The sequence below is a fragment of the Leguminivora glycinivorella genome, chromosome 9 (assembly GCF_023078275.1).
Source record: "Leguminivora glycinivorella isolate SPB_JAAS2020 chromosome 9, LegGlyc_1.1, whole genome shotgun sequence".
NCBI lineage: Eukaryota > Metazoa > Arthropoda > Insecta > Lepidoptera > Tortricidae > Leguminivora > Leguminivora glycinivorella.
The window spans coordinates 14,000,889-14,027,870 of record NC_062979.1 but is presented as its reverse complement, the minus strand read 5'-3'; the positions used below and the strand labels follow the sequence as shown (position 1 = coordinate 14,027,870).

At 35.9% G+C, this 26,982-nt stretch overlaps 1 protein-coding gene and 1 long non-coding RNA gene across 2 annotated transcripts in view; one reads left to right on the top strand and one right to left on the bottom strand.

Moving 5' to 3' along the window:
• LOC125229455 overlaps positions 1–26,679 on the bottom strand; it is a 45,561-nt gene extending 18,882 nt beyond the window's left edge. Inside the window, exons 1-2 of the mRNA XM_048134300.1 lie at positions 26,552–26,679; positions 6,805–7,030 (exon numbers count right to left, since the gene is read on the bottom strand). Coding sequence (XP_047990257.1) covers positions 6,805–7,030; positions 26,552–26,648 — 323 coding nt within the window. The 5' untranslated portion in view covers positions 26,649–26,679. The remainder of the gene's footprint in view (positions 1–6,804; positions 7,031–26,551) is intronic.
• Positions 28–2,282, top strand: LOC125229457. The gene is made up of 3 exons (XR_007177406.1): positions 28–902; positions 1,012–1,200; positions 1,359–2,282. It is a non-coding gene; the product is annotated as an uncharacterized LOC125229457 (long non-coding RNA).
• Positions 26,680–26,982: the final 303 nt, after the last annotated feature.

Sequence of the window (26,982 nt, the reverse complement as noted above, 5' to 3'; positions counted from 1 at the left end):
TATTTTTTCATGGCTATTTAGACCCTATCTTTTACTGGTAAAAATGACAGATTGCAACCGAACCCTAATAAAACTTATTATATTATATTATTATTTATTTTTTCCACTTTTTATTTTTGCATCTCAGCAAAAGCAAATTTCAGCGGTTTCCAGTCCAGGACGGACGGGCGGATGGACAGACAGACAGACAAATATGGCGAAACTATAAGGATTCCTAGTTGACTACGAAATACTAAAATAAGCGCCAAATTTGAAACATGGGCGAAGGTTTATTGTGCCATAGAAAATTTGAATTAGGCGCCTTTTTTAAACGACAGTATTTGCTTGGCCATAATTTTCTTTAAATAATTTTATTAATGTAAATGTTGCAAATAATTGTGAAAATAAAGTTATCGAATAATAATACTAAAGCCTGACCAGAAATATATGACTATTATTGTCAAGAGGGCGCTGTTTATTCTGATGTATGGGGTGACATTGCAGTTTAGTATGAAGAATAGTTCTCATATTATATTTCTCTCTTTATTAGGCTCTCAGGCTTTATCAATCTATGACTTTCGAGCCAATTCGTCACTACTTTTAAAAAATTTCGTATCTCACGCTGTTCCTCAAAGTTAAAACGCAGTAAGTCTATATGCATTCCATACATACTTACTACAATTTTCTTTTCATTGATAGACGAAGATATGAGTTTTTTTTTAAAGTAGTGACGAATTATTTATGTCTCCTGATTTTTAGGACACGTGTCTTCTGATTTTATTCAAATTGGACCTGGCAACACTGAAATAATGTCAGAATCTTTTCTTTGACATTATTTACAATTTATATTATTGTACATAATTGGTTTTTTCACTATTCTTAAGCTAAAAAAACACCTGTTTGTCCTCCAAAGAATACCTTATGTACGTATGAAACATATTCTTTCTTCTAGTATGAATTGTACGCATATTGCCAAACTTCAGGTTTAATTAATATAATATTGTTAATCAAACTACCTCTTCTATTTTGCAGTGGATTCACAGAATGATTGAGGATTTGAGGGAAGCATGTTAAGACTGTGACAATATGGTCTTAAGGCAGCCGGCCTCATTGAGAACAAGAAAATATTCTGCTTCATGTAGCGGTTGTTATTTGTTAATATGACATGTCTCGGCAGTGTAGTGACCCTGTGCTTAATTAAGGCTTCAGGCTCAAATCATGGTGAGGGCATTTTTTTATATGATAAACACTGACATTTGTTTCTCAATAAATGTATTATTATACACGGTCAGAGTATAGCAAAAGGACTTAGAAAAATTTGTGAACAATTTTTTTTTTGTTTTTATGCAGTACTATTCTAAAACATTACTTTGTTATAGGTAAACCAAAATGTAAGCGGCCGGTTGAAAAAGTAGCAGAGTCGAAAATGGAAATTAATGAGCTGCAGAAGTAAATTTTAGAAGAATAATTCTCTTCTTTGTTGTATCCTTGTGGCTGAGGGACATGACGAATGAGGCCATTCTTTACCAGTGCTCTTCACGCCACTCAATCCTGGGCCCGGTGCATGCTAGCCTGCAGTGGTCTTTGTCAGAGATGTTATTGTGTCTGCCCAATGTGTGCCCATGCTGCCACTTCTTCACTTCCTTGCCGTGTCCTGTGATTATGGGAATAATATGCAAATAAAAACCAACAATGGGCCATCGAAGAACAGGAGAGGGCATGTGGGCCTTAGAGAAAGAGTTGTTAATGTGAAGACTAAATAAATTCAACAAATAAAATCTCAACTATAATACTGTCTTTGGTACACCCGCTACCATCGCGTCAAATAGTGAAAGTGCAGTTCAGTGTAAGCAAAGACAGTGTACAAGATATACCACTCACCTATGGCATTAGTGTTACTAGACCACATTAATACATAAAGACTATTTTTCTAAACTTGTCCAAAAATTTTATTAAAAAGGTGTCGGAACGCCTTACAGGTGTCTCGAGGGACCAAATAGCGGGTTCCTTCTTTGCTCAGAGGTTGAGTCTGGCGGTGCAAAGGGGAAACGCCGCAAGCATTCTTGGGTCTATGCCGGAGGCAGGGGATCTGAGGGGGTTTTTTATATTTAGTTATAACCTGCTTGTGTTAGTTTTAGTCTTTAGGGTTTTAAGATTTAATTATAAGATTAAATATATTGTTCGTAGTTGTTGTTGAATAAGCAGTGTTTGTGTGTCTGACTAACGAAAATATAAATTCAGATTCTAAACGTCTAAACTTGTGTATAGCTCTGTGTTGTCTTAATAAATCCTATTGGAAACGCTGTTGTTGTTCTGATTAGCCAGGCCTAAACGGTACCCTTCACCATCTTATAAGAGTACCAACTATTGGGAACCTGAACCTAAATGACAGTAAGGGTCACTTGCACCACCGAAAATCCGAGGTTAACCCACCATTTTATATGGAATTTGACAGTCCACTAACCTTGAGTTAAGCGGGTGGTACAAGTGGCCCTTAAGGGAACGCTATCACACAATGAAGCTAGGAATATATTGCGCGGACGTCTGCGATTGCACGTGCATGACCGACAATCGATAGTTTGCACAATTCAGTGTATAATCATTATCCAGATCGCGTCCGCGGTCGAGACCCATAATATGTTCCTAGCTTTACCAGTTCCACAATATAATATATCGTCACTACTTTGAAAAAATCTCGTATCTCACCCTGCTTCTCAAAGTTAAAACACAGTAAGTCTATATGCATTCCATACATACTTAATACAATTTTCTTTTCATTGACAGACGAAGATACAAGTTTTTTTTTAAAGTAGTGACGATACAATATTATGTGGTATGTACGTGGCTTGGCCCGAACCCACTGATGCACACGCCGCTACGTATCAGGGAGGCAAGTATGGTCGCCCGATAAATGATAAGATAAAACATCAACATCGTTCATCGCTCGACCATACTAATGCCTGCCAGGGTGCACACGTAAGGCACCGGCCACATCAGAGCGTCGCGTGTCTCGGGGCGCGCAACGGACGTCGGCGCCACGCCACCTGAGTGTAATTCAAAAAGCGTCTCCTCAGTACATTTTGTATAGGAAGGACGTAAGGCGCGCCGCCAAGCGGCGCGGCGCGCGCCACGCCGCCGCCACGCAACCGGGGGCGCGTCTTAGTGACCGGCCACACCAGAGCGTCGCGTGTCTCGGGGCGCGCAACGGGCGTCCGCGCCACGCCGCTTCAGTGTAATTCAAAAAACGCCTCCTCAGTACATTTTGTATAGGAAAGACGTAAGACGCGCCCCAGGTGGCGTGGCGGCGGCGGGGCGCGCGCCGCGCCGCTTGGCGGCGCGCCTTACGTCCTTCCTATACAAAATGTACTGAGGAGACGCTTTTTGAATTACACTCAGGTGGCGTGGCGCGGACGCCCTTTGCGCGCCCCGAGACACGCGACGCATAAGTGGGAACGCTGCCTTACGTCCTTCCTATACAAAATGTACTGAGGAGACGTTTTTGAATTACACTGAGGCGGCGTGGCGCGGACGCCCGTTGCGCGCCCCGAGACACGCGACGCTCTGGTGTCGCCGGTCACTAAGGCCGTTTTCACATTATCCGATCCGAATATCGGATGTCGGAAGGATTTTAATGGAAAGTAAACTGCATGCTGGGGATGAATCTATTGAGTGGTTCGTGATGGAGTCGTTGGATATCCAACATAGGTCTTTCAAAAGGTGTAGGGGTTTGAAATGAAATTCGTCCTTGATGTAACTTACCCTAAGACCGTTTTCACATTATCCGATCCGATATCGGATGTCGGAAGGATTTCAATAGAAAAAATCCAAGATGGCGCCGGTAATGTATGGGATATCGGTCCGACATCCGATATCGGATCGGATATTGTGAAAACGCACTAATACCTACCCACCGAGCAGTAAAAAAACAATCTGAAAAATCTAATAGGTATAGCTCAAAACATCTATTGTGTTTATAATTTGCCCTGATGTTATGCTATTTTGATACGGGTAATATTTATAGATTCTAAAATAGATTCATTAAAGGAAATATCAATTTGTGATAACGCAGCAAAATTATAAAAAATATATTTAAAACGGTCAATGACTGCAATATTGATGTTAAATGTTTAATAAACGTTATTATTTAAAATTGGTGCAACATTGAGAAATTAATTCTTAAAAAAAACAATTGCCGTGACATTGTATTTATAATTACCTGTAATGTTACAAAATAAATATACCGGTTATATCAAAAGGTTTTATTGAAGTAAATCTTAATTTGTGATATTGCAGCAACTACATAAAACCAATATTTCAAGTGGTCAATTGCAGTAATATTGATTTTGAACATTTGGGAAACTTTATGCTACGTATCAGGGAGGCAAGTATGGTCGCCCGATAAATGATAAGATAAAACATCAACATCGTTCATCGCTCGACCATACTAATGCCTGCCAGGGTGCACACGTAAGGCCGTTTTCACATTATCCGATCCGAATATCGGATGTCGGAAGGATTTTAATGGAAAGTAATAAACTGCATGCTGCTGGGGATGAATCTATTGAGTGGTTCGTGATGGAGTCGTTGGATATCCAACATAGGTCTTTCAAAAGGTGTAGGGGTTTGAAATGAAATTCGTCCTTGATGTAACTTACCCTAAGACCGTTTTCACATTATCCGATCCGATATCGGATGTCGGAAGGATTTCAATAGAAAAAATCCAAGATGGCGCCGGTAATGTATGGGATATCGGTCCGACATCCGATATCGAATCGGATATTGTGAAAACGCACTAATACCTACCCACCGAGCAGTAAAAAAACAATCTGAAAAATCTAATAGGTATAGCTCAAAACATCTATTGTGTTTATAATTTGCCCTGATGTTATGCTATTTTGATACGGGTAATATTTATAGATTCTAAAATAGATTAATTAAAGGAAATATCAATTTGTGATAACGCAGCAAAATTATAAAAAATATATTTAAAACGGTCAATGACTGCAATATTGATGTTAAATGTTTAATAAACGTTATTATTTAAAATTGGTGCAACATTGAGAAATTAATTCTTAAAAAAAACAATTGCCGTGACATTGTATTTATAATTACCTGTAATGTTACAAAATAAATATACCGGTTATATCAAAAGGTTTTATTGAAGTAAATCTTAATTTGTGATATTGCAGCAACTGCATAAAACCAATATTTCAAGTGGTCAGTTGCAGTAATATTGATTTTGAACATTTGGGAAACTTTAAGTTTAGACATTGAAGTAACATTGAAAACTTGATGTTTAAAAGTTAATGTTGCTGTAACGTTGCATATGTAATATAGCTAATACCTTGTTGCAGCAATGTAATAAATGAACATTTAAATAACTTGTAATCAAAACATCCTTGCAATATTATAATATTAGTTTTCATTTGTCATGTTACAATAATATAGCACTACTAATTTTCTGAAAGTTTCAAATTACCAATAAGTTGAATGTTGTTGTCATATTTCTCCGACCTTACATTCTAAACTTACAAATGTGAGGTATGTAAACTTACTGCAAGTTATTGTAAGTTTCATGCTCAGTGGGTCTAATGATCTGAACCTATCTTTATAATCACAAGGTGAACTGATTTTTATTCATTCTCTTGTAACTAGTATAAAAAGGGCTAAACCCAGCTCTCTTCTAAGTAACCCGGTTCTTTGACAAAAGTAATAAATCAAATAAGTACCTAGTTAATTTTTCCTTCATTTTCCATTGTCCACAGGTCGTGACTGGCGATCCTTATCCCTTTGTATCGTTCCGAGTAGCTATAAGACTAATGACAAAGCCCTGGCGAAGATTAAACCAGGCGCGTAAACAGCACTTTTCTTTACGGAAACGGGGAGATGTTACATTAATAAGAAGTTCTTTGAACTTTCTTTACTAAGAAAATCCACCATGTTCGTATTAATCAGTTCAGCGAACTGGTTCCTCTGATTCAAAGACATAATGTAACTCAGTATAGACGGATAGTCTAAGAAAAAACGTATCTCAAAGCCCTAGAGAAAAAGGTACGGTGGCCTAGATGGCGTTACACCTTTGGGGAAAGCTCGGCTAGATGGCGCTATATTTGACATTTTAACACATATCAAGCTAACAATATGGGCCAAATTGTCAAAACTGAGGTTCAAAAGTTTTAAGCTTGTGTCGAGAGATGGCAGTCTATGCACTGTAATTACACATTTTACTTTGACAGTAACTCTGTATGATACTCGATCCTCTTTGATCTGATTCGACCTCAGGAGTTTACACCGTCCAATCTACCATGCGATTTCGAAGTTTTAAAATGAGTAGCGTAAGAGCGTTTTCATATTTTATCCATATCGTGAAAAAGATGCCGTCCTGCGAACATATAGTCCCCTTTACGAATAAATCGTACCCGTTTTCACATTATCCGATCCGATATCGGATGTCGGACCGATATCCCATACATTACAGGCGCCATTTTGGATTTTTTCTATTGAAATCCTTTCGACTTCCGATATCGGATCGGATAATGTGAAAACGGACTAAGGTAAGAGCGTTTTCACATCACCCGATCCGATAACGTGGTGCCCCTAGTACACAGATATATAATGCTCTGAGCCCTAGTATCTGTATTTACGAGTATCTATTAAGCGTCCTCCACACTCACGCGCGTATCGCGGCGCAATGCCGCGAACGTGAGTGTGGATTTTTTCTGCGTATCACACGCGTGTCGAAGCCGCTCTAAAGGTGCCTAAAGGCTCTTTAAAACTCTCTTGCGAGTAAATGGCCTATACGCTTTCATCCTTCAACTGTCTTACCTTCGTTCAGCAAGCTTAGTCCATTTAGCTCCGGTAACGTTGACCCTCCTCAACAGGAATGAGACCTGCTGTTCTGGTAAAGACACGGCCACACTGTTCACTATGGCCGGGTCGATCGGGCGCATACCCATATGGCCGGAGTCCATTAAGAAAAAGAAGGTTCTGAAGCCACGGCGGAGGCATTCTATGTCGTTCGCCTTACAGACTGGGAACGGTAGGGGATTGACTGCAAAAAATACAATAACAATTATTAAATTTGACGACCGGTCTGGCTTAGTCGGTAGTGACCCTGCCTGCTGAGCCGCGGTCCCAGGTTCGAATCCTGGTAAGGGCATTTATTTGTGTGATGAGCACAGATATTTGTTCCTGAGTCATGGATGTTTTCTATGTATATAAGTATGTATTTATCTATTTAAGTATGTATATCGTCACTTAGCACCCATAGTACAAGCTTTGCTTAGTTTGGGGCTAAGTTGATCTGTGTAAGGTGTCCCCCAATATTAAAATAAATAAATATTGGGGGACACCTTACACAAATCAACCTGGCCCCAAACTAAGCAAAGCTTGTACTATGGGTGCTGGGCGACGATATACTTACCTATGCCTACTTAATAAAGATAAATACATACTTATATACATAGAAAACATCCAGGACTTAGGAACAAATATCTGTGCTCATCACACAAATAAATGTCCTTACCGGGACCGAAGATTTTTTTTTATTATAAAAGGTACACCAGCATGTAGTTCTTGAGTAGGTTTTTAACCTCACAGATTTTGTTAAAATATTACGGCGAATTTAAAATTTAGACTATAATAAGTATTTTCTTGGAAATCTGATTATTTCCACGTGCCCATGTTTTTTTTTTTTTTTTTTTATGAAATAGGCAGCAAACGAGCAGACGAGCCGCCTGATGGAAAGCAGTCATCGCCGCCCATGGACATAAGCAACATTAGGGGAGTCACCTATGCGTTGCCGACCTTTAAGAACCCTAAATACCTGCTTCTTGAAGAACCTAGATAAAATGTTAAACTAGATACTCCATGGAAACAGTGCGCTTTCACATTATCCTATCATCGGATGTCGGAGGATCATCGGATTTCAAAGGCAAAAATCCAAGATGGCGGCTTTAATGCATGAGATATCAGTCCTACATCCGATACCGGATCGGATAATGTGAAAACGCACTTAGACACAATGAGTTTACCCATTTTAAAATAAAATTTAGCTTTAATACTTTCCAAAGTGGCAAAGCTTCTTTAGAAGAGAAAAAGTTTAAGTATATTAAAGTTGGTAACTCTAGTAACTGCCTATTAAGTTAAAGTTATACATTCTATTTTCCCACCATAGAGGAATAAGTGGGGGAAGAGTTGTAACTAGGGCTCCCGGTCGTGACCGTGTATCGTGAACACGTAGCCGTACGCACGTTGCCGTGATACACGGCAACGGATTTCTGGTTCGTTCGTCACGTGAAAATAAATCACGTGAAATTAGGGTACGTACGTTCGTAGATCCGTCCGTACGTACGTACGAATTCACGTGACACGCCCGTTCGGTCCGCCCGTTCGTTCATGAGAGAAGATAAGATCGGATGCAGTCTCTATAAGTTATGAATAAAAATGTAGGTATCGTGAGGTTATATCTTAATTACTTTTGAATTAAAATTTATATTCAATACTGCGGTTTTTCAAATATTAATATGTAAGTAATAAATAAATATAACCAAATAAACGATCCGGGGTTTCCGATAGGCTTAATTTAGAAGTGGTTATAAAAATACCAACGATATGGGTAGGTAACCTTTTGTAAGGGTAACTGCTAGATTTGGTAACCGTTTCAGATAAAGTTTCCTTCCAGTCATTTGAGTTTTTTACTCTATCCAAAGGTTTTCAACAGTTATAATTCTAAATTCGACTTATTATTAAATAACCACTGTTAGCATTGTCTCTACGCTACAACCGACGCTTCGAGTACAAATTCAAAAAATGCTTATACTTTCACTAAAATATTACTTTTATGTTTATTAAAATGGCACTATACCATGACTATACCTTATCCTTTGTTAAGCTTATCTGTTGAGTGGTTGTGGTTGAAAAATACCATGCGTTAACGTGGTAATATGGGCTTAACCGTGCACCGTGATACCCTTGAATCTGCTTATTATGTGTCTGCAATGTTCGTTGACAAAAACTCTCTAGTTACCCTCTGATTAATAAGATTTAATAGGAAGATAAGTATTCACGGTACCATTCAATTATTGATGCAAGGAGTAAGACATTTGTCAATTTAGTATAAAAATTAAGAATGTGACGATAGGATGACATCCACGGAAACGTAATTTTAACACATACCTAGTTAATAATTATGTTATACATTTTACGCGAACTTACTTAACTATTATAGCCACTAATTAATTAGGTAATTAGTGTAATTACGTTATATAGTAATAAGATTGATGGTAGTAAAAAAAAGTCTACTTTAAGAGGGTTCAAGGCGCAGGATTATCATTTTATTAAGATGTAAACACTGTTTTATGACTGATATATTGTTTCAAAAATAATAAATAGGCACTGCTTAATAAAGTGAGCTTCGTTATACTATTTACATGCAATAACTTTAAAATTATTTTTTCATGGTATTTAAACTTAGACCTTTGCTGCTTTCATTTACTTATTATGGATTACACCTATTTAAAAAATTGACTTACTCGTTTGATGTCGTAACAGTAACAGCAGATTTCAAATGAACTGACGTCAAATGCCTCGCGATAGATCCTGTAGTACCATGACGACACGGAAACTCATTGTTTGTCCGATCCTTGCAGAGACTACATAAAGTTGAATCTCCGACTCTGGTGGCATATCTCCACATCAAACTTTTCTTCGTTGTTAAGAGTTTCAAACATTAACAGTAACAATACAAAAAAATAACAAAACAACAAGACAATAACTTTTAAATTCACCGCTAAAGTAAAATGTCAAGGCCTTCAAGTGTTGATCAACTGGGATCTTACAAGTGACTAATTGAAATAAACTAAAATTCTAAACTGCCTCATCCAGATTAAATAAAAAATCCTAAAATGTAAAAATAACACATCGCTCACTTCACTCAGCTTCACGTACAAAAGGCTGCTCGTAAATTTTACTGTCTTTATTACCACGTGGTGGAACTGCGCTTATTATTTGCAAAATACCACCACAGTAAGATAGCTGAGCTCGTTCGTCAAACAATACAGTGCTATAAAGGAATATACTATCTAAATGTATTATTTAATGTACCGAAACTGATAAGAACTGCAGCTGTCATTTTTTTTGTCTTAGCCGTGGCCCCGCGCACATGTGTGCATATTTTTTGCCTGGAGTATAATAGTCATCATAAACTTGCTCTTTTGTTCACCTACACTCCTGTTTGTCTTGTTTACATTTAAGATTACGTTATATGCTTACATAAGAGCAAGCTTAAATATTAATTAATTAAAGCCACTTGGTAGGTTTTCATTTTCATACATAATAAATGAAAGAATAAATGTGAAAACCTTAAGAATAACATAATAATGCTTGACCAGAAATATATGGCTAAGCGTCGTGTTGCTGAATTTCATCAGAACTATTGTCCCGGATCCGTAAGTTCACATTTTTGACACATTTGTTTTGAAGTACATATGTTGCGATGTGGCTAAGGCGTATCGTTTGCCAAATCTAACGATTAATTTCGAATTGGTTGAATCGATTAGGCCCTATGGACAAGGAGGCGCTTAAACAAATATACGATTTCTATCAACTTACTGAAATGTCATTTGAATCGAAATTACACTCTGCCACAGCACTAGTTTAAAAATAAAAATTAATGATAAATGGTTTAATAAGTAAATCTTGCGTTATAAATTAATATCGTAAAATACTTACTAACGAAGATCCGCAAAAATGTAACATGTTTTAGATTATGTTTAAAGTAAGGAAAATATTATTTTTCTACTCGTCGATTGTAATCTGTCAATTAGGACACCACAGACTAAACTATAAGTGCTAACTTTTCAGTGTTGGATACTCTATGGCAGTTCCGACTCAACTATAATAATATATGTACTTAATCTCATTATAGTTGACTTTAAGTTAACTGTAATAATTTCAAAAATAGAACATCATACAACTTATATACTAATTTGCGATACCTGGCAAATTTTTCTGCATCTGAAATACATTTTTTTTATTTGTGGCGTTATCGGCCAATCAGAGACGGTTGTTACAAATAATTGGTTACTAGGTAATTCGATGTTGATACAACGGTGAACGACGCTATTAACATTAATTTAAACTTGCATGAATGATGATATTTCCGTCCATTGATGATGAAGATGATGACTCGTAGAAAAAGTATTGTATACAATAGTGATATAATTAAGTTTTTCACTCTCGTACCGTACTGTTAGGCCACTCAGCAAAGCTTCGTGGCCTAAACATGGTACTCGACTGAAAAGCTTTGTATTATATCGCGATTGTATAAAATACTATTTTAAGTACTTGATTTTTTTAACCATTATTACAGGATTTTACGTTTTGTGGACGCTGTCATGTGTGAAAAAGAGGTTCTTACACTTCTTACAGCTCTGGGACAATAGTTACTCCATACTATACTAAACTGTCACCACATACAGTTTTAAGTTAGTGTCAAGTATTTGAGGATTCTGACGGCACATGTCAAAAAATAAACAATATTAAGACGTAACGTAACACAGGTTGACATTTACCATACAGGTATATAGATAGTGTAAGGCATCGGACAGTTTGCTAGTTTTAATTTCAATAAAATCGGAAACAGAATAACGCCGTAAATCACTTAATCTTCTCTTATAAAATAAACTCCCGGGGAGCCGCGTCTGTCTGTGTGTTCGTGATAAACTCAAAAACTGAACGGGTTTTCATATGGTTTTCACTTATGAATAGAGTAATTCTTGAGGAAAGTTCAGGTATATAATTTGTTAAAGTTTTGTTTGAATTGGTTGAAATATGACGATATTTTCTAATCGAGTTGGACAAAATCCCGCTGGCTGAGAGCTTTAATCGAAAACGCTGCCGAAACCGTTTGAGCTATATCAAAATAATGTATTGGAAAATTGTGTCTCTCTAATAGGTCTACAAAAAAGTCTGCGATGGCATATGTCTACCTTTTACGGATAACTTATTATAACAATTTTTATCATAATCCCCGTGCGTAGCCGGGGAGGGCCGCTAGTTATATGTATTGTATAAAAATCGAAGCAAAACATAAATATAAGTTTAATTCATATGTAAAAAAAATTTCGTCCAGTATTAAGTATAGGTATTAAGTGATAATTCAATAATAGTCATGATTTGGTTTTCTCCCGGGCGAGTTAAATCTACAAAACGTACGATAAGTACTCTGCACACGAACTTAGTTCGGGCGGCGGCGTGTCACGGCCCGCGGCGTGTCACGTGAATCCGGGCGCTAAGGCAAGTACGTACGTACGTGCGTACGAGGTACGTACCTTGCCGTGTTCGTGAAATTCGTGATCTTAGTACCGCCGGTGTTAAGATCACGTAGCTACGGTTCGGCGTGAATCACGTGTATCCAGAGCCCTAGACTTGTAACTGTATACATCAGTAAATGCAAGTTATTTGTAGTGACTAGAGATGGGCCGAATATTCGGTAAATATTCGGTATTCGGCATATTCGGCAACTTTGTCAATGTTCGTATTCGGCCGAATGGTTCGGTTACATTACCGAATATTTACCGAATAAAACAAAGTGTTTAATAACGTAAGTTTTTTCGTAATTCATCAGATAATGCCATCCTATTTCAGCATTCCAAGGAACTACAAAAATAGAGCTAAATATACGCTTAAAAATATCAATAACATTTTACATTTATAACAAAAATATAGGTCAAGAAAAAACTAAATTTTAAGTATCCATCTTTTGATAAGAACAGTAGGCGCCGTAGTAACACTAGTAACATTAATATGTATTCATTACCGTTCGTTTAAAAGTTTTAAACTCTACATCAACTTTAAAATTATAGCGCACCGAATATTCGGCCGAATGTTCGGTTCGGTAAGATCTGAACCGAATGTTCGGCCGAATATTCGTATTCGGCTAAGTCCATATTCGGCCCGTCTCTAGTAGTGACATCTAGCGTCAAATAGCGTAAATTATCAGTACTACTACTCGACACTATTTGCCAACAGTGTTGCGTCTGCCAAAAATGTAATATTGAAACAGTTTACAACTTAAACATTATTGTAGTGTATAGGTGTCTCGAGTACATATGGCAGTCGGTATCCGAGAGAGATAGAGGACGGACGTGCGGTGTGTATTGGCGAGCCAACCCGATGTATATAGTGTAATAGAGTGACATTACAAGTGGCGACGAGGATAAAAGCAAGTACTTACCACGTGAATCTAGTATTCGGAAAAGATGGGATAGAAACATAAGTAACATAACCTATAAAATCGAGTAACGATGCGCCATGATGCACCGTTATCTTTTTGTAAACAGGTTTGGTTACCTGCCGTTTTAAATTACTGGCATTCTTAGTAGTTTCGGAACGTAATGAAGCTAAATGAAAGTGTTCATTAAATACTACAAAGCGAAATGATTATAACGGCAGTTTTTCAAGAATTAAGTCAAAACCAAATAAAAATAAATGAAATGTTATTTCTTTCAACCGTGCGAATATAAACCTTAAACAGGTAACCGAACGATGCAATTAATAAAATGTTTGAGGCAATTGACAACATACGGCCAGCCTTCCTAGATTGTCATGCCTATACAGGTGTCGGTGTGTGGCTCCTACCTACCTAGTAAACGGTTTGGTTACCTACCTAGATTGCCAAATGTTTTTAGGTACCAAAATGTTATTTGAGTTTATGTGTAGTGGGTTTATAGAATTGATTTATTATTTACATAAATCACAGCCCGGAATCATTACAATAATTTCCGTCCAACCAAAAGAAATGATATTTATTTTTAATTAGTGAAGTTACCATCTACCTGTTGGTTGGTTTAATACACAAAATTATGTGATGTTGCTAAATTTATGAATGGTTAAGCTATTTACCTAAATAAGGCATTTACTTGAATGATAAAATGTTGTACAACCATCACACTTAAATGTCCTATGGTAGCATTAGTCGATGTTTGAGAGTAAGGTGAAAACCAAAACAAACTAGATAAATACTTACCTAAGTATACTTCCTTACAGGGGTGAATTTACGTAATAATAACGTAAGTCACGACTTCATTAAGTGGTTATTTGAACTATAGCTGCAAATGAAAGGATCTATGCATATGTCGGGAAAGTAACACTTATTTAGAGATAGATTATCACTTGAACGTGAATCTTTTGAATTGATTGAACATGCCATAAAATCGTGACTAATACTCTTGTCGCGGATTGACTTATGTAAACATTCCTAACGACGTGTCAAATTTAACGGAAAAAAAAACACGGTATAGAACAAAAAAAAAAACACATTTTTGAAGCACTTATGATAAGCAGTTTCCACCTAAGTATTAAATTACTTTGTCAGTAAAGTCGGCAGAAAAAAAAAGAGGCATTAAACGGAGGTGCAACTCTGTACATTCAATTGTATCGACCATTTAATTGGCACCTAAGTACTATGAAATTTTATGCCATTTGTGGCTGAAAATAAGGCATTAAATTGCGAATTTGGAAACAGCACATGGAGGTGCACTCTGTACATTCAATTGTATTGCTTAGTATCGACCATTTAAATGGCATCTAAATACTATGAAATTTTATGCCATTTGTGGCTGAAAATAAGGCATTAAATTGCGAATTTGGAAACAGCAGATTACAGAATCTGGACATTTAATTGTCATGTGTGTGAATTGGATAACAGAAATTCTGGTTATTAAGCTAGTTAATACAGCAGATTACCGAATCTGGACATTAAATTGTCATGGAAAAAAAAAAACCTACTGGTAACAGAATAACAATGACCTGACCTGTACAGTGTGCACGGCTCATTCAAAGCAGATAAAATGTATCTGGTCATTAATTTGACATGACTTTAGCCTTATGAGGATAAATATAGATATATGTGGAACCAGCAGATTACTGAATCTGGACATTTAATTGTCATGTAAAATAAATGAAAAAAAAACATACTTACCTTGGTTAAAGCAGATATATTTATTTGGTCATTAAATTGTTATAAACATAGTTAAACAGCAATTAAAAAAAAAAACTGAACATTGAATTGTTGCAAATATGAGCTTAATGATAATAACCTAAACACGAAGTAAATTACCGTTATACTGGTTGAACGTGCGCTTAAATGACGCTTAGATCAGATGATAAATACTATCTGAGCCTTTAATTGTCATAATAGTAGATTGACGTCGGTCAATAAATATCATTAAATTGAAACCGAAATAAATTACACATATGAAAGAAAAAAAATACCAAGGCATCCAGTGCCTGAGAGTCTGAGACAACTACCCCAGTAAAACACTCAAGTACAATGACCGAGTACTTTGAGATAGCATAAGTTGAAATATTTTCAATATAATATATTTTGACTTGTGTTAGTTAGAATCATTAAATTGATTGGGTACAGGTTGCAACCATGAAAGTCCAGTATGGCTTCTTAATTGTCGTTGGAGGCATTTGACAGCGAAGGTGATCCTACATCAGTAGGAGTTCGGTGGGAGCGCTGGAAAAGAGCACTCTTTATATACCTAGATGCCGCTAACGTCAATCAGAGTGAAAAGAGTGAAAAAAAAAAGACAGTTCATTGGTTTGACATTGCATTGTATATAAAAAAAAAAACACGTAGTGGTGCAGCTGAATTGAATAAAATTAAGCGAACGCTTGATACATTTCAACAACGCGGAAAAAAAAGAAGTTGCTAACTCTGCTTACCGTCAACAAGGCTTTGTCAGTATGGGTGACCTCAAGAGAAAGACATGCCTATTTAAGTTGATCTATGATAGATTTTCAAAGACAATCTACGTCAGTTGAAAATCATTACAAAAATATATTGGTACTGAAGGTACTCGTTATCAGTTAGGGTAATAGGTACATACTGCAGAGATTTATGTAGGTGAATCTCATACAAGTCAGGTGTCCAGTTAAAACAAATAAACTAATGGATCTGTGAGCCTCTATTGAATTAATATAGAAAAAAAATGCTGAACTTGTTTGCGTAATTTCACGGGAGGATATTGAAATGTGGTCTCTCTTTCGTTAATACATATTAAAGATTTTCCAAGCGAACTAGTAACCTAAGTTTGTAAATTTATAAAATAAATCTCACTAGTGACCTTATTTCGTCTGGTCAAGAAAATGAACAAAAGGACAACAATCAGCGGCTGAATCAGCTTTGTCTGTAGTGATTGTAAAATGTTAAATAATCACAGATTTCAATGCTTCACGTCAATTATCTAGGTACCTAACTACTTACAATGCACATTATTTAGAAGTTAGGGAACATGATTCTATATATAAATGGATTGATAGACGGATGTGAAGTTAAGGGTACAACTGAGAGAAATTTGCCTTGTGAATCTAACAAACTCGTCTTGTTGCGTGTTTATCTGTTTGAAACAATAATATTTTAGTAAAGGGAATAAATCACAATATTGATGATACAAGTCGAATTTGTACGAACCAAACAACAAGGTCAAACTTGTTAAAATATATTTTATTGAATCAGCCAAAGATATGTTTAAATCAATATTTGACATGTGCTTTTACAAAATCGACTTGTTGGTTTAAATAAAAGATTGGTTAAAAAAAAAAAAAAAAAACAATAATATTTCCTCCCACGAACGCTCCGGCTGTGGAATGAGCTATGTCAAGGTATTCCCCGATGAACTACAGTATGGGGTTCTAAAAAAAAGGAGTATACAAGTTTCTAATGGGTCGACGACGCGCATGTGACACCCCTTGAGTTGCAGGCGTCCATAGGTTACGGTGACCGCTTTCAATTAGGAGGCCCTATAACTGTTTGCCACCGACGTGGTATAAAAAAAAAATGTAGAAGGAAGTGTAACTACACTTAACAACATCAAACTTGTAGTTGGAATGAAAGAACACGAAGGCGCAATTTTAACAAAAAAATAAAAATAGAAATGTTGAACGAACATTAAATCTAGTTGTTTTTCTCTCCGTGTGACACATAAATAAACGCTGAGTCTGTCAAGATATAACATCTCCTGAAGGAATTTAAAGACACAGCTGCAAAAACAAATTCAAATCGTGGTACCTTGGGAGAAACACTGTGCTTACCTACTAAACTACCTCGTAGTTCGGTGAGCTGTATAAGTATTCTGTTACTCCTGTTACTCCGGTCAATTTCAGTATGACTTGATGCCTTGTAAATGGGCATGCTGATTTGTTCGGTTAACAGCGCAAAGAAGTAAATGAAGGAGATAATATTTGGGTAATAATTTAGATAATATTTTATCAAAGGAATGGAATGCACTCCCACCATAGATGTTCCCAGAAAAATACGACCTCGGTCTCTTTAAGATAAAAGTGAATATGCTAAGTATTAATGAATCGGTGAGCTCCATCTTCGACTATATCTTCACCTTCCATCAGGTGTGACTATGGTCAATCGACAATCAGCCAAAAAAAAAAAAAAAAAAAGTGGTTTTGTAATTTCTTTAATAATCATATTATAAAATAGCCTAGCCTAGCCTAAGAGTTAAGATCTTAAGATAGATAAAGAGATAATAATAATAAAAAAAAAGATGTTGATAAAATACTTTAAAAGAAAAGTGTTATCTAAAATATATACATACTGTGTAGATATAAATCGGATGTTAGTATAATTGGGTCAATTGGGTAAGCACTTCTTAAATAGTATATGAACAGCTATCTATTTTAGAAAATTAATCGTTGATTACTTTGTGTGGTACAAAGTACCTACGAGAAAGAAAGCTGATCATGATGAAACAAAATCAATAAAACGATAAAGTGGATACGTGACCCTGAATAGGATTTTAATGCATATTCTATATAGTATCTCTATGTATTACAATGCAATGAATCACGAGCCCTTTCGATCCAGAAAAAAAAAACAGTAGACAGTAAAAGTTTTAATAACTATGCACTGCAATTTATAATTAAATTTATGAGTAGATCTAACTAAACATTATAATATCCGTAAGTATTATGAATTGCATTAGATGAAATGAAAAATGAAATAAATGTTTATTCAAAAACTAAACCTACAACTAAATTTATCTTCTGCCAAACCAGAGTATGGTTTGTCGGCAGACGAGGCTCCAGATACATTAGGTTCTATAACTAAATACTTATATGTACTATTTACTAGTTACTAGCAATAATAGGTGCATATAATGAAGTATAGGGCCGATACAATCAGTTATCATCAATAATTACCTAATATACATTAGACGCCTGACAAGCGACCTAAAAAAAAAAAAAAATGTTAATCATGAAAAGGTATGAAATTAGTGAAATATTATTGTACGAGCCGTACACCTTAGATGATATGATTCTTGATGGTTGATGGTAGTCTTGATAGAAACACTGATTTTTGATACACTTATAAATTTATTGAAAACCAAGGTATACTGAGTACTAGCTAGGAGCACGTATAAACGTAAACTAATGCATAAATCGATGTATAGCGTAATCGCAAATACAGCGATCAATCAATCAATCAATCATTATTTATTTGCAATAAAACATAACTAAATGCATGCAAATGCAATCAAGCAATGCAAAGCAATTCTAATCAAGTCATAATTATATTAATTTTAATGCTGACGCGAGAAATGTGCGATGCTTGCATTGTACAATTATATTGTATGCTATTGAAGAAAAAAAAAAACAATCATATATGTATATAAAAAAAAAATGTACTAATCTAGTTTTCAAAACAGTCTGAATTGAAAAAGGTAACAGATTTAAAGAAGAAGGAGTGAGACTGACATCTAGGAATTGTAGTTAATAAAACACACAAGTATGTTTGAGTACACACTGCAGGTGGTGGTGCAGCGTCCGCTCTGAGTCAACCCTCAGACCGGAATGTCCTAAACATATGACTAAAGATAGAAAATTAATCCCTAAGTATAACTACTTCACATACAGTACTAAGTGGTAAAGACGGAGATGATCAAGTTAGGAATGACGAAAGTGGGCAGACAATTAGAAGAAACGTAGTTCATTAAAAAGAAAAAAAAAGATACACGGCACAGCATGACAAGTATTTGAATTAAAACTAAATTGACCTATTATTTAAATATTTATAACAAAAAAAAAATTAAAACAAGAAAGGGATGTAGTGTATAGGTGTCTCGAGTACATATGGCAGTCGGTATCCGAGAGAGATAGAGGACGGACGTGCGGTGTGTATTGGCGAGCCAACCCGATGTATATAGTGTAATAGAGTGACATTACACTAGTACTACTGATGTGCCGACGGAAAGTTTCCAAAATTCTGAGATTTTCACATAGGAAAACTTCGGAAACTTTCCATACTTCGTATGGACAATTGTATGGACGGAAACTTTCCATTTCATAAATTTAAATTCCCTTTATTTTTCGTGAAAGTTTCTTGAATTTTTCAAGAAATTTAAGATTTTTTTGGAAAGTTTCCGCAACTTGCACATCACTAGCTATAGTAGTAATATAAAGTAAAGTAGCGACGAATGATCAAGCGAAAAGTTCTTTAACAACGGTCTGAGAACAGAACTACCTTCTTTCTAACCTTTTAGGTATAGAAAAAACGGGTCCAATTGAATCAAGGAAGAACTGTGTTGAGCCATGGTGTTGAGATTACCTGCCGCGAACAGCTCAAGCTACGAGAAAACTTTTCCCAGTAAATCTATGTAAATATTGACGACCAGTCAGGCCTAGCGCGTAGTGACCCTGCCTGCTACGCCGCGGTCCCGGGTACGAATCCCGCCCGGTAAGAACATTTATTAGTGTGATGAGCACAGATATTTACTTATTTACTTACTCATCTCTCTAAATACTGTTAGTGTTTGATCTAACGAAATTCTTCACTTACCTTACCTACCTACTCAAAATGTATTCAATATTTTGAGGTGGTGATAACTTGATAACCAAGTATGCCATGTGTATATGCTACTGGATGTGTAGGTATCGTGAATATATTCTTAAGACGCAACAGGAGCGGTCAATTTTCCATACAAACGCTCTCGACTATTTCCTCCCTGGTTTTTGAAGCTAGAGCAATGATTTTTTTAACACAGATTATTATTTTTTTTATCTGTGTCGGAACGTTTTTTTTTATATTCTTATTTTTAAAGGCGCTAGGACCGATCAAAATTTTCCAAAAATGGCCAAATTGATTATGCCGCAACAAAATCTGTGATGGCGGACCGTTCAAAATTCAAAACAAATGGCCGAAAATACGAAACGGTCCGACACAGACTATTTTAATTGTTACCTATTCAGATTCTAAAATTTCGTTCCGGTTAGTTAAGTTTTGGAGAGTGGAGTCGAGAGTGGTACCTACCTCGTATTTAAAAAAAAAATCGCAATATCTTTTACCTAAGTTGTCCTTAAGTGCGTTTTCACATTATCCGATCCGATATCGGATGTCGGAAGGATTTCAAAGGCAAAAATCAAAGATGGCAGCTTCAATGTATGGCATATCGGTCCTACATCCGATATCGGACACAATTTATTTTTCTATAAATCTAGTCAGCACGAGTATATTTAACCCGTGGAGCGTCCTATATCCATAATTTTTTTTTGGCGAGTAGCGGTTGTGTTGTCGCTCCCGATTGGATTAAAAATCAGTGTGAAACAGTTCTACCGCTTTCCATCAGGCGGGCCGTATATGTACCTGTTTGCCATCGACGTGGTATAAAAAAAAAAGTTCTACCAACATAAAAACGCTAATATTCGGCATTTTACTTGAATCCAAGGCACCAAAAATAATAAATTTCCGAGACGTGACCTTGTAATGGCCGCACAGTGACACGATGAGCGCGCGTAAACAAATAGTGAAAACTAATGTTATCTATCGGCGCGGAATTTTATAACGATCAAAATAATTTCGTAACAAATGTGAAATATTTGAACAAGTTGTGTAAAAAGGCAAATTAGTGTTCTAATGAGTGACACAAACAAATGAAAAAATAACACAAACAAATGAAACTCGAAAATGAAAGTTTGTTTTTGGATTGATAATCATAGGTCAGTAATATTTTTCTAATTGTCATGTGTAGCATATTTATGCAGCTTTCTAACGATGTATGGCATATGTTACGAGTATATAATTATAAAACATAAGCACAAATTCAAATGAAGTATCAAAAGGTAACCTCAAGTTTGCTGCTCAAATTCGCTGGGCACTTACGGCCATTTTGAATTTTGGCGGGAGGTCGCTCCACGGGTTAACTAAAATTCCCAAACTGAAAGAGGGGCTCGTTTCCCTTTTAGCATTTTGGTTCCTGTTGCGTCTTAAAAATGTGTTTAATTAGTACGGGAAAATAGTCACATTCTACGAAGACATACGAGCTCGAGAGATCTTGTGCGAGTATACGAGTAGATATTATCTCAGACAGCTAGGACAGCTACGCTTCACATTCTTCACAGCATTAATTGTAACAAAGGTGATACTCGAGTTAAGCCCAAGGACAACATAATGAGTATGATGACTGGGCAGCTGACATTTAAATCATGTTTCGGTTTTTAAAAAAAAAATGCGGTCATTAAAACTAGATACTGCATCCAATACAGATCGGTTAAACGTTGAAATATCAACCACATCTCGCGAATCGGAAAGTAGTTTAAAACGCAAACTTGAATTTTAAGTATTATTTTTTCCAAAAAAGGCGAATTGAGGACAAACCTGCTGTGGCGTGCTTTGAGCAAATTAAAAATTCCGTAGGTATTGAGATCTTGAGATCGGTATGTGTCAATGACCTTTAAGCAAGGTAAATGGACCTATATTTTTAATGGCAGTAAAAATGATAAGGAACTTTTAGGTTAATTAAGATTGGGTATTGTTCCTAAATAGATCGTTCTACCGTTATGGGTATTGGGAGCAGGGAGACAAATTAAGAACCTGATTTCAAATATTTTATAGCTGAAGCGGAATCAATAGAAATTAGGAATAGGTAAAATCGCCGTCAATAGAAATTGTCAACAATGTAAACAAACCATTCTATAAAATATCAATATTCTAGCACAATTTTATTTAAGATCATAATGTGATATGAATTGATTAAATAATACATGGATTTAGCCAGTATCTGATGAGTTAGGGCCCATTTAGACGGTGCGAAACTCGCATACTAGTTTTGTTACATTGCGGTATTTGGTGGCTGTGCAAAATTGTATGTAACCTCAACAGCTCGCAATGTAACTAAAATCGCATGCGAGTTCAAACGCCGTCTAAATCAGGCCTTAGAATGGAAATTAAAGACATTTTGACTAGGTACAAGGTTTGTTTACATTGTTCACAAATTCTATTGACGGCGACTTTAATGTAAAACTCAATTATTACTTCGTAACACTTAAGCTCTACATTATAAATTATGTAAGTATAGGTATTTTATTTCAATATTTATTCAAAACATAAATTTATGATGCACAGTTAGAAACTTCGGGCAAAATATTAAAAGTGTTTCCATGCATATTTAGCTTGAAACATGTTTAACATTAAAATATAGGTACAATGGGACTAAGCCGTACAATGAAGAACCTACAGTTAATATTAAAAAATAACTGACTAAGTATATTAGTAACTTCCTCTTAGCAAGTATCTCATATTCCTCGTGTTTTACGCTGTAAGAGCGCTCGTTACCAAACTGGATGTGTACATAATACCAACCCACAAACCAGTACATTCTTTCCGGAATATCGCCCCCGTTTTCTTTTGTAATCCCGAAATCGGTTGATCCCGTAAGTAATTGTTTTCGTTCCTTTTTCCTCGGCGAAGACATGAAGAATTTTTTTGATGAAGATACCAATTTATTTTCGGTGATAGAAGTATTATCCGGTATTAGTTTCAACTCGAGCATGAAATCGGGGACTTGGTGCAGAAAAATGGTTGAGCGTGAAATACGTTTAATACTTTATATTTCACAGATCTGGGCTCCAGTTTCTGTTGTAATGTATTTTTATACTTACTGCTATTCCGTATTTCGATGAGGCCTATTTTTCACGAGAGGGCCGGTGGCTAGTCCAGCTACCCAATAGTAGAGAAAAGTTTTTCTGTTGGCTATGCATATTTATTTTTTTAGTTTATGTAAAAGTTTGTAAAGCTTCATACTTTTAAAATGAAAACTAAATTTCGTTTATGGTGAAATTCGGCAAAGGGTTAATGATTGTACTAAAATATTTAATTTAAGATAGTTTCGCCATTGAAACTCTGATTTCAATTATGTACGCTTTTTAGGGCTCCGTGCCAAAAATAAATCCCGTATGGTCCGTCACATTATGTACTGAATTTCTCGAGAACGATTTATGGTAAGTATCGATTTTTGTCTAAGAAAAAAAAATCTAATCAATTGGAATTTACAGCTATCTCTCAATCTCTCCTTTAACTAGCAACGTAGGCCGGTAACTAAACTATCTTGCCACAAGCCGAGCTCGTATAAATAAGCGAGGCGAGCTCGCCAAGACCTTCATTTTTAATCAACCTGCCGGCCTGGCACACTAGTGTGATATATCTTATCGCGTCGGCGCGTCCTCTTCCCACTTACAAACTGTGAAAAAGACGCACAGATGCGATAGGCCGTATAAAGCGACCGTGTTTGCTTGCCACTCATGGCAGGACTGGTATAGAACACTTATGGCGCGTTAAAAATTAAACCAACTAAGCCACGTTGCCAGCGAATTAAAACAGCAAATTATGTATGAACACTGTACAATGTACCGAACAACTATTTAAACAATAACGGTGACTAGTTTCTGTCACTCCTGCAAAATGAAACATTTAAATTCCTATTATATGCAGTTATCATAGATACATACACAGATGTCATATATACCATAGATCAAGCAAACGTATCTACTTAGCGTGTCAAATGAACTCAGTGAAATCCACTGAGTTGTCCGTCTTTACTCGCAGCTTGCAGCTTTCGGGCGTCAATTTTTGTAAGTTGAAGTCAACCAAAACATAAATAATTTTTAAGAAAAAAAAACCGTCGCCTTTCGGGTTCTGGTGAAAGTTACTTGCGAATGTTGGATTATGTAGAAATGTGTAGGTATTTTTTAAAACTGCTTTTAATGCTTTAATTATTAGATGGCAACATAAATGAATATACGTATAACGTTAAGGTTTGAGGAGTTTCCTCAATTCCTCATGAATCCGATATTATATTATAAGAAATCGAAGCTTGACAAACTTTGACTTGAAAACTCAATATGCTTAACAAACATAACTAAATAAATAAATGTCACTGTTCTGAACTTAAATGCATGCTTTTCTTGCAAAAATACCAAAGTCACTTATGAGTGTGCCGTTCAGATTTGAGGAGTACGGTTCTGACTATCATCAGCAGTTCCACTGCACCAAATGTCACTGTTCTGGACGCAAGTGCATGCTGTTCTTATAAAAATACCAAAGTCACTATAAGCGTGCCGTTCAGATTTGAGGAGTTCGGTTCTGACCATCAGCAGTTCCACTGTACCAAATGTCACTGTTCTAGACGTAAGCGCATGCTGTTCTTATAAAAATGGCAAAGTCACTATAAGCGTGCCGTTCAGATTTGAGGAGTTCGGTTCTGACCATCATCAGCAATTCCGCTGCACCAAATGTCACTGTTCTGGATGAAAGTGCATGCTGTTCTTATAAAAATACCAAAGTCACTATAAGCGTGCCGTTCAGATTTGAAGAGTTCTATTCTGGCCATCATCAGCAGTTCCACTGCACCAAATGTCACTGTTCCGTACCTAAATGCATGCTGTTCCTTTAAAAACACAAAAATCACTATATGTATGCCTTTCAGATTCGAGGAGTTCCCTCGATTTCTCCAGGATCCCATCATCAGAACTGGGTTCTGAGAAAAATGGGACCAATCTGTATGCATATACATTCAATTTAAAAAAAAATTTCAAAATCGGTCCAGTAACGACGGAGATATCGAGGAACAAACATAAAAAAAAAAAAATAAAAAAAAACATACAGACGACTTGATAACCGTCCTTCTTGAGATATGAGGCGACGGTTAAAAATGCCTCGTTACGTGATATTCAATTGCAACAACACAAAAATTATGAACAATCAAGAGCCTGAGACATATTTAAAATTACAGGCAAGAATCAACTTCAGTACAAAATTTGACACGCTCGGCGCTCGGCCCCTATACAAATATATGAATTTGTTTCTTCTATCTAAATTGAGTTCTGTGGATACATAGGTATATTGTTTTGTAAGGACGTGCTACATGAGCCTACGAATGGTGCCGATTTATTGGCGTGATTGATGTCAAATTACCTTTGATTGTTGCCAAGCACTATCTAAGATTTGCTCGACTGGCATCGTATGGTATTATTAATTAACATAGGTAACTCCCAACGAAATGAGTGTATGTTAATTACCTAAACTGTATCAACGGCCATAATTTATATCAACTCAAATGTCTAGACTAAAAATCTATAGTCAGATAAAAAAGTCCGAAGAGGAAAGTTCTATAATTAGGTTTAGTAGATACAATTACATAGTACCTTAAAAGTAAAAGACGCCACATACCTCGAAAGTGACACTGCCACTCAAAAACTCATTTATGTATTCTCGCGCCAGAAAATAGTTATTTGTTTTACAAGGGGGCAACCTTGTTGTTAAACCGCACGTACCAATGTTGATACCCGAGTTAGTAGTAGGTAGGTATGTAAAAAGTGAATAGAACTAGTTAATTTCTAAACATCAATAAGACATACCTGGTTGACTGGTAGAGAATGCCTTGAGGCATTAAGTCCGCCATTTGTACCTTATATTGTTGTGCAATAAAGATTAAATAAATAAATAAATAAAATACCTAAGATTGATAGGTATAAGCCGTTGACAATAATTTAATAATGCGGATGACATAAAACATATTCTTCTAATAAAGTTTAAATACTAGAATAATAATATCAGCAGTTTTCGAAAAGTTTGTACATAGCCACGTCAGCAAATTTTAATTGATCCTATTTTGTTACCAACATTTAGTGATATACTTAAGTCGACTTTCGTAAGATATATAGAGGATAATTGTTATAATTAAGAAAATATAGATACTAGAGAACCTTAATGACCCAATAAAACTTACTAAAATCTCAATTCATGAAATAAATCTTGGTAACAAAAAAGGAATAAGAAAAACAAATTTAACTTTTTCCTTAATTTTTGTACAAACTACGAAATCTGCTGAAGTGACAAATTGATCAGCATATCATGTAAACTACCTAACATAAGAAAACCTAGACTACTATACCGTAGCCCAGTATTTTAATGTTATGTCACTTTATTGAGTCAGTCCATTTTCGGGAAGGTCAAAATATGAATAAATTCATAAAATTATATCCTTTCAGGTAGTATTTAAGAAAAGAATACAGCGCGGCTATTATGATTGCAATTTTATCACTTATCAGCTTATCAGCATGGATAAGACATTGTCACTCTCACACTTGATGCTTTATCCAAGTAGTTAAGTGATAATTTGATAAAATTTGAAGCATAATAATAGCCCTGCATGTAGGTATATTTTATAAAATCCTTGATTAGTTTTGTTGGAACAAAAACAAGTTTGGTACTTACATGTCTCAAATCCACCTGTATACATTTTAAAAAGCTGACCATTACATAGTTCTGAGCACAAAAATAATGCAAAAACACACTGAATAATCGATGACATTTTAAAAATGGAGGACCGCTTGTTAGCGTTACGAGTACCTTGCAAAGACTGGGGTTTTAAAAAGATCCTGGTTTAAGTTAAACTCGTCTTTGAATGGGATGATACAATAAAAAATAAAGTCTCAAACCGGTGGAGCTACTGAGACGTACGGGTAATGACCTAAAAAGTATATTTCAAAGTGCAGGAAATTTTTAATAGTGGATTTAAAATTTCCGACGCAAAACCGACTAATTAGGCTAGTTATCTAACAGGTCTAAGCAGTGCTTTTTCTGAAATATTTAAATTCAACCATTAAACTATGGGTCGAAATAATTATAACGAACAAGAGAGGTTT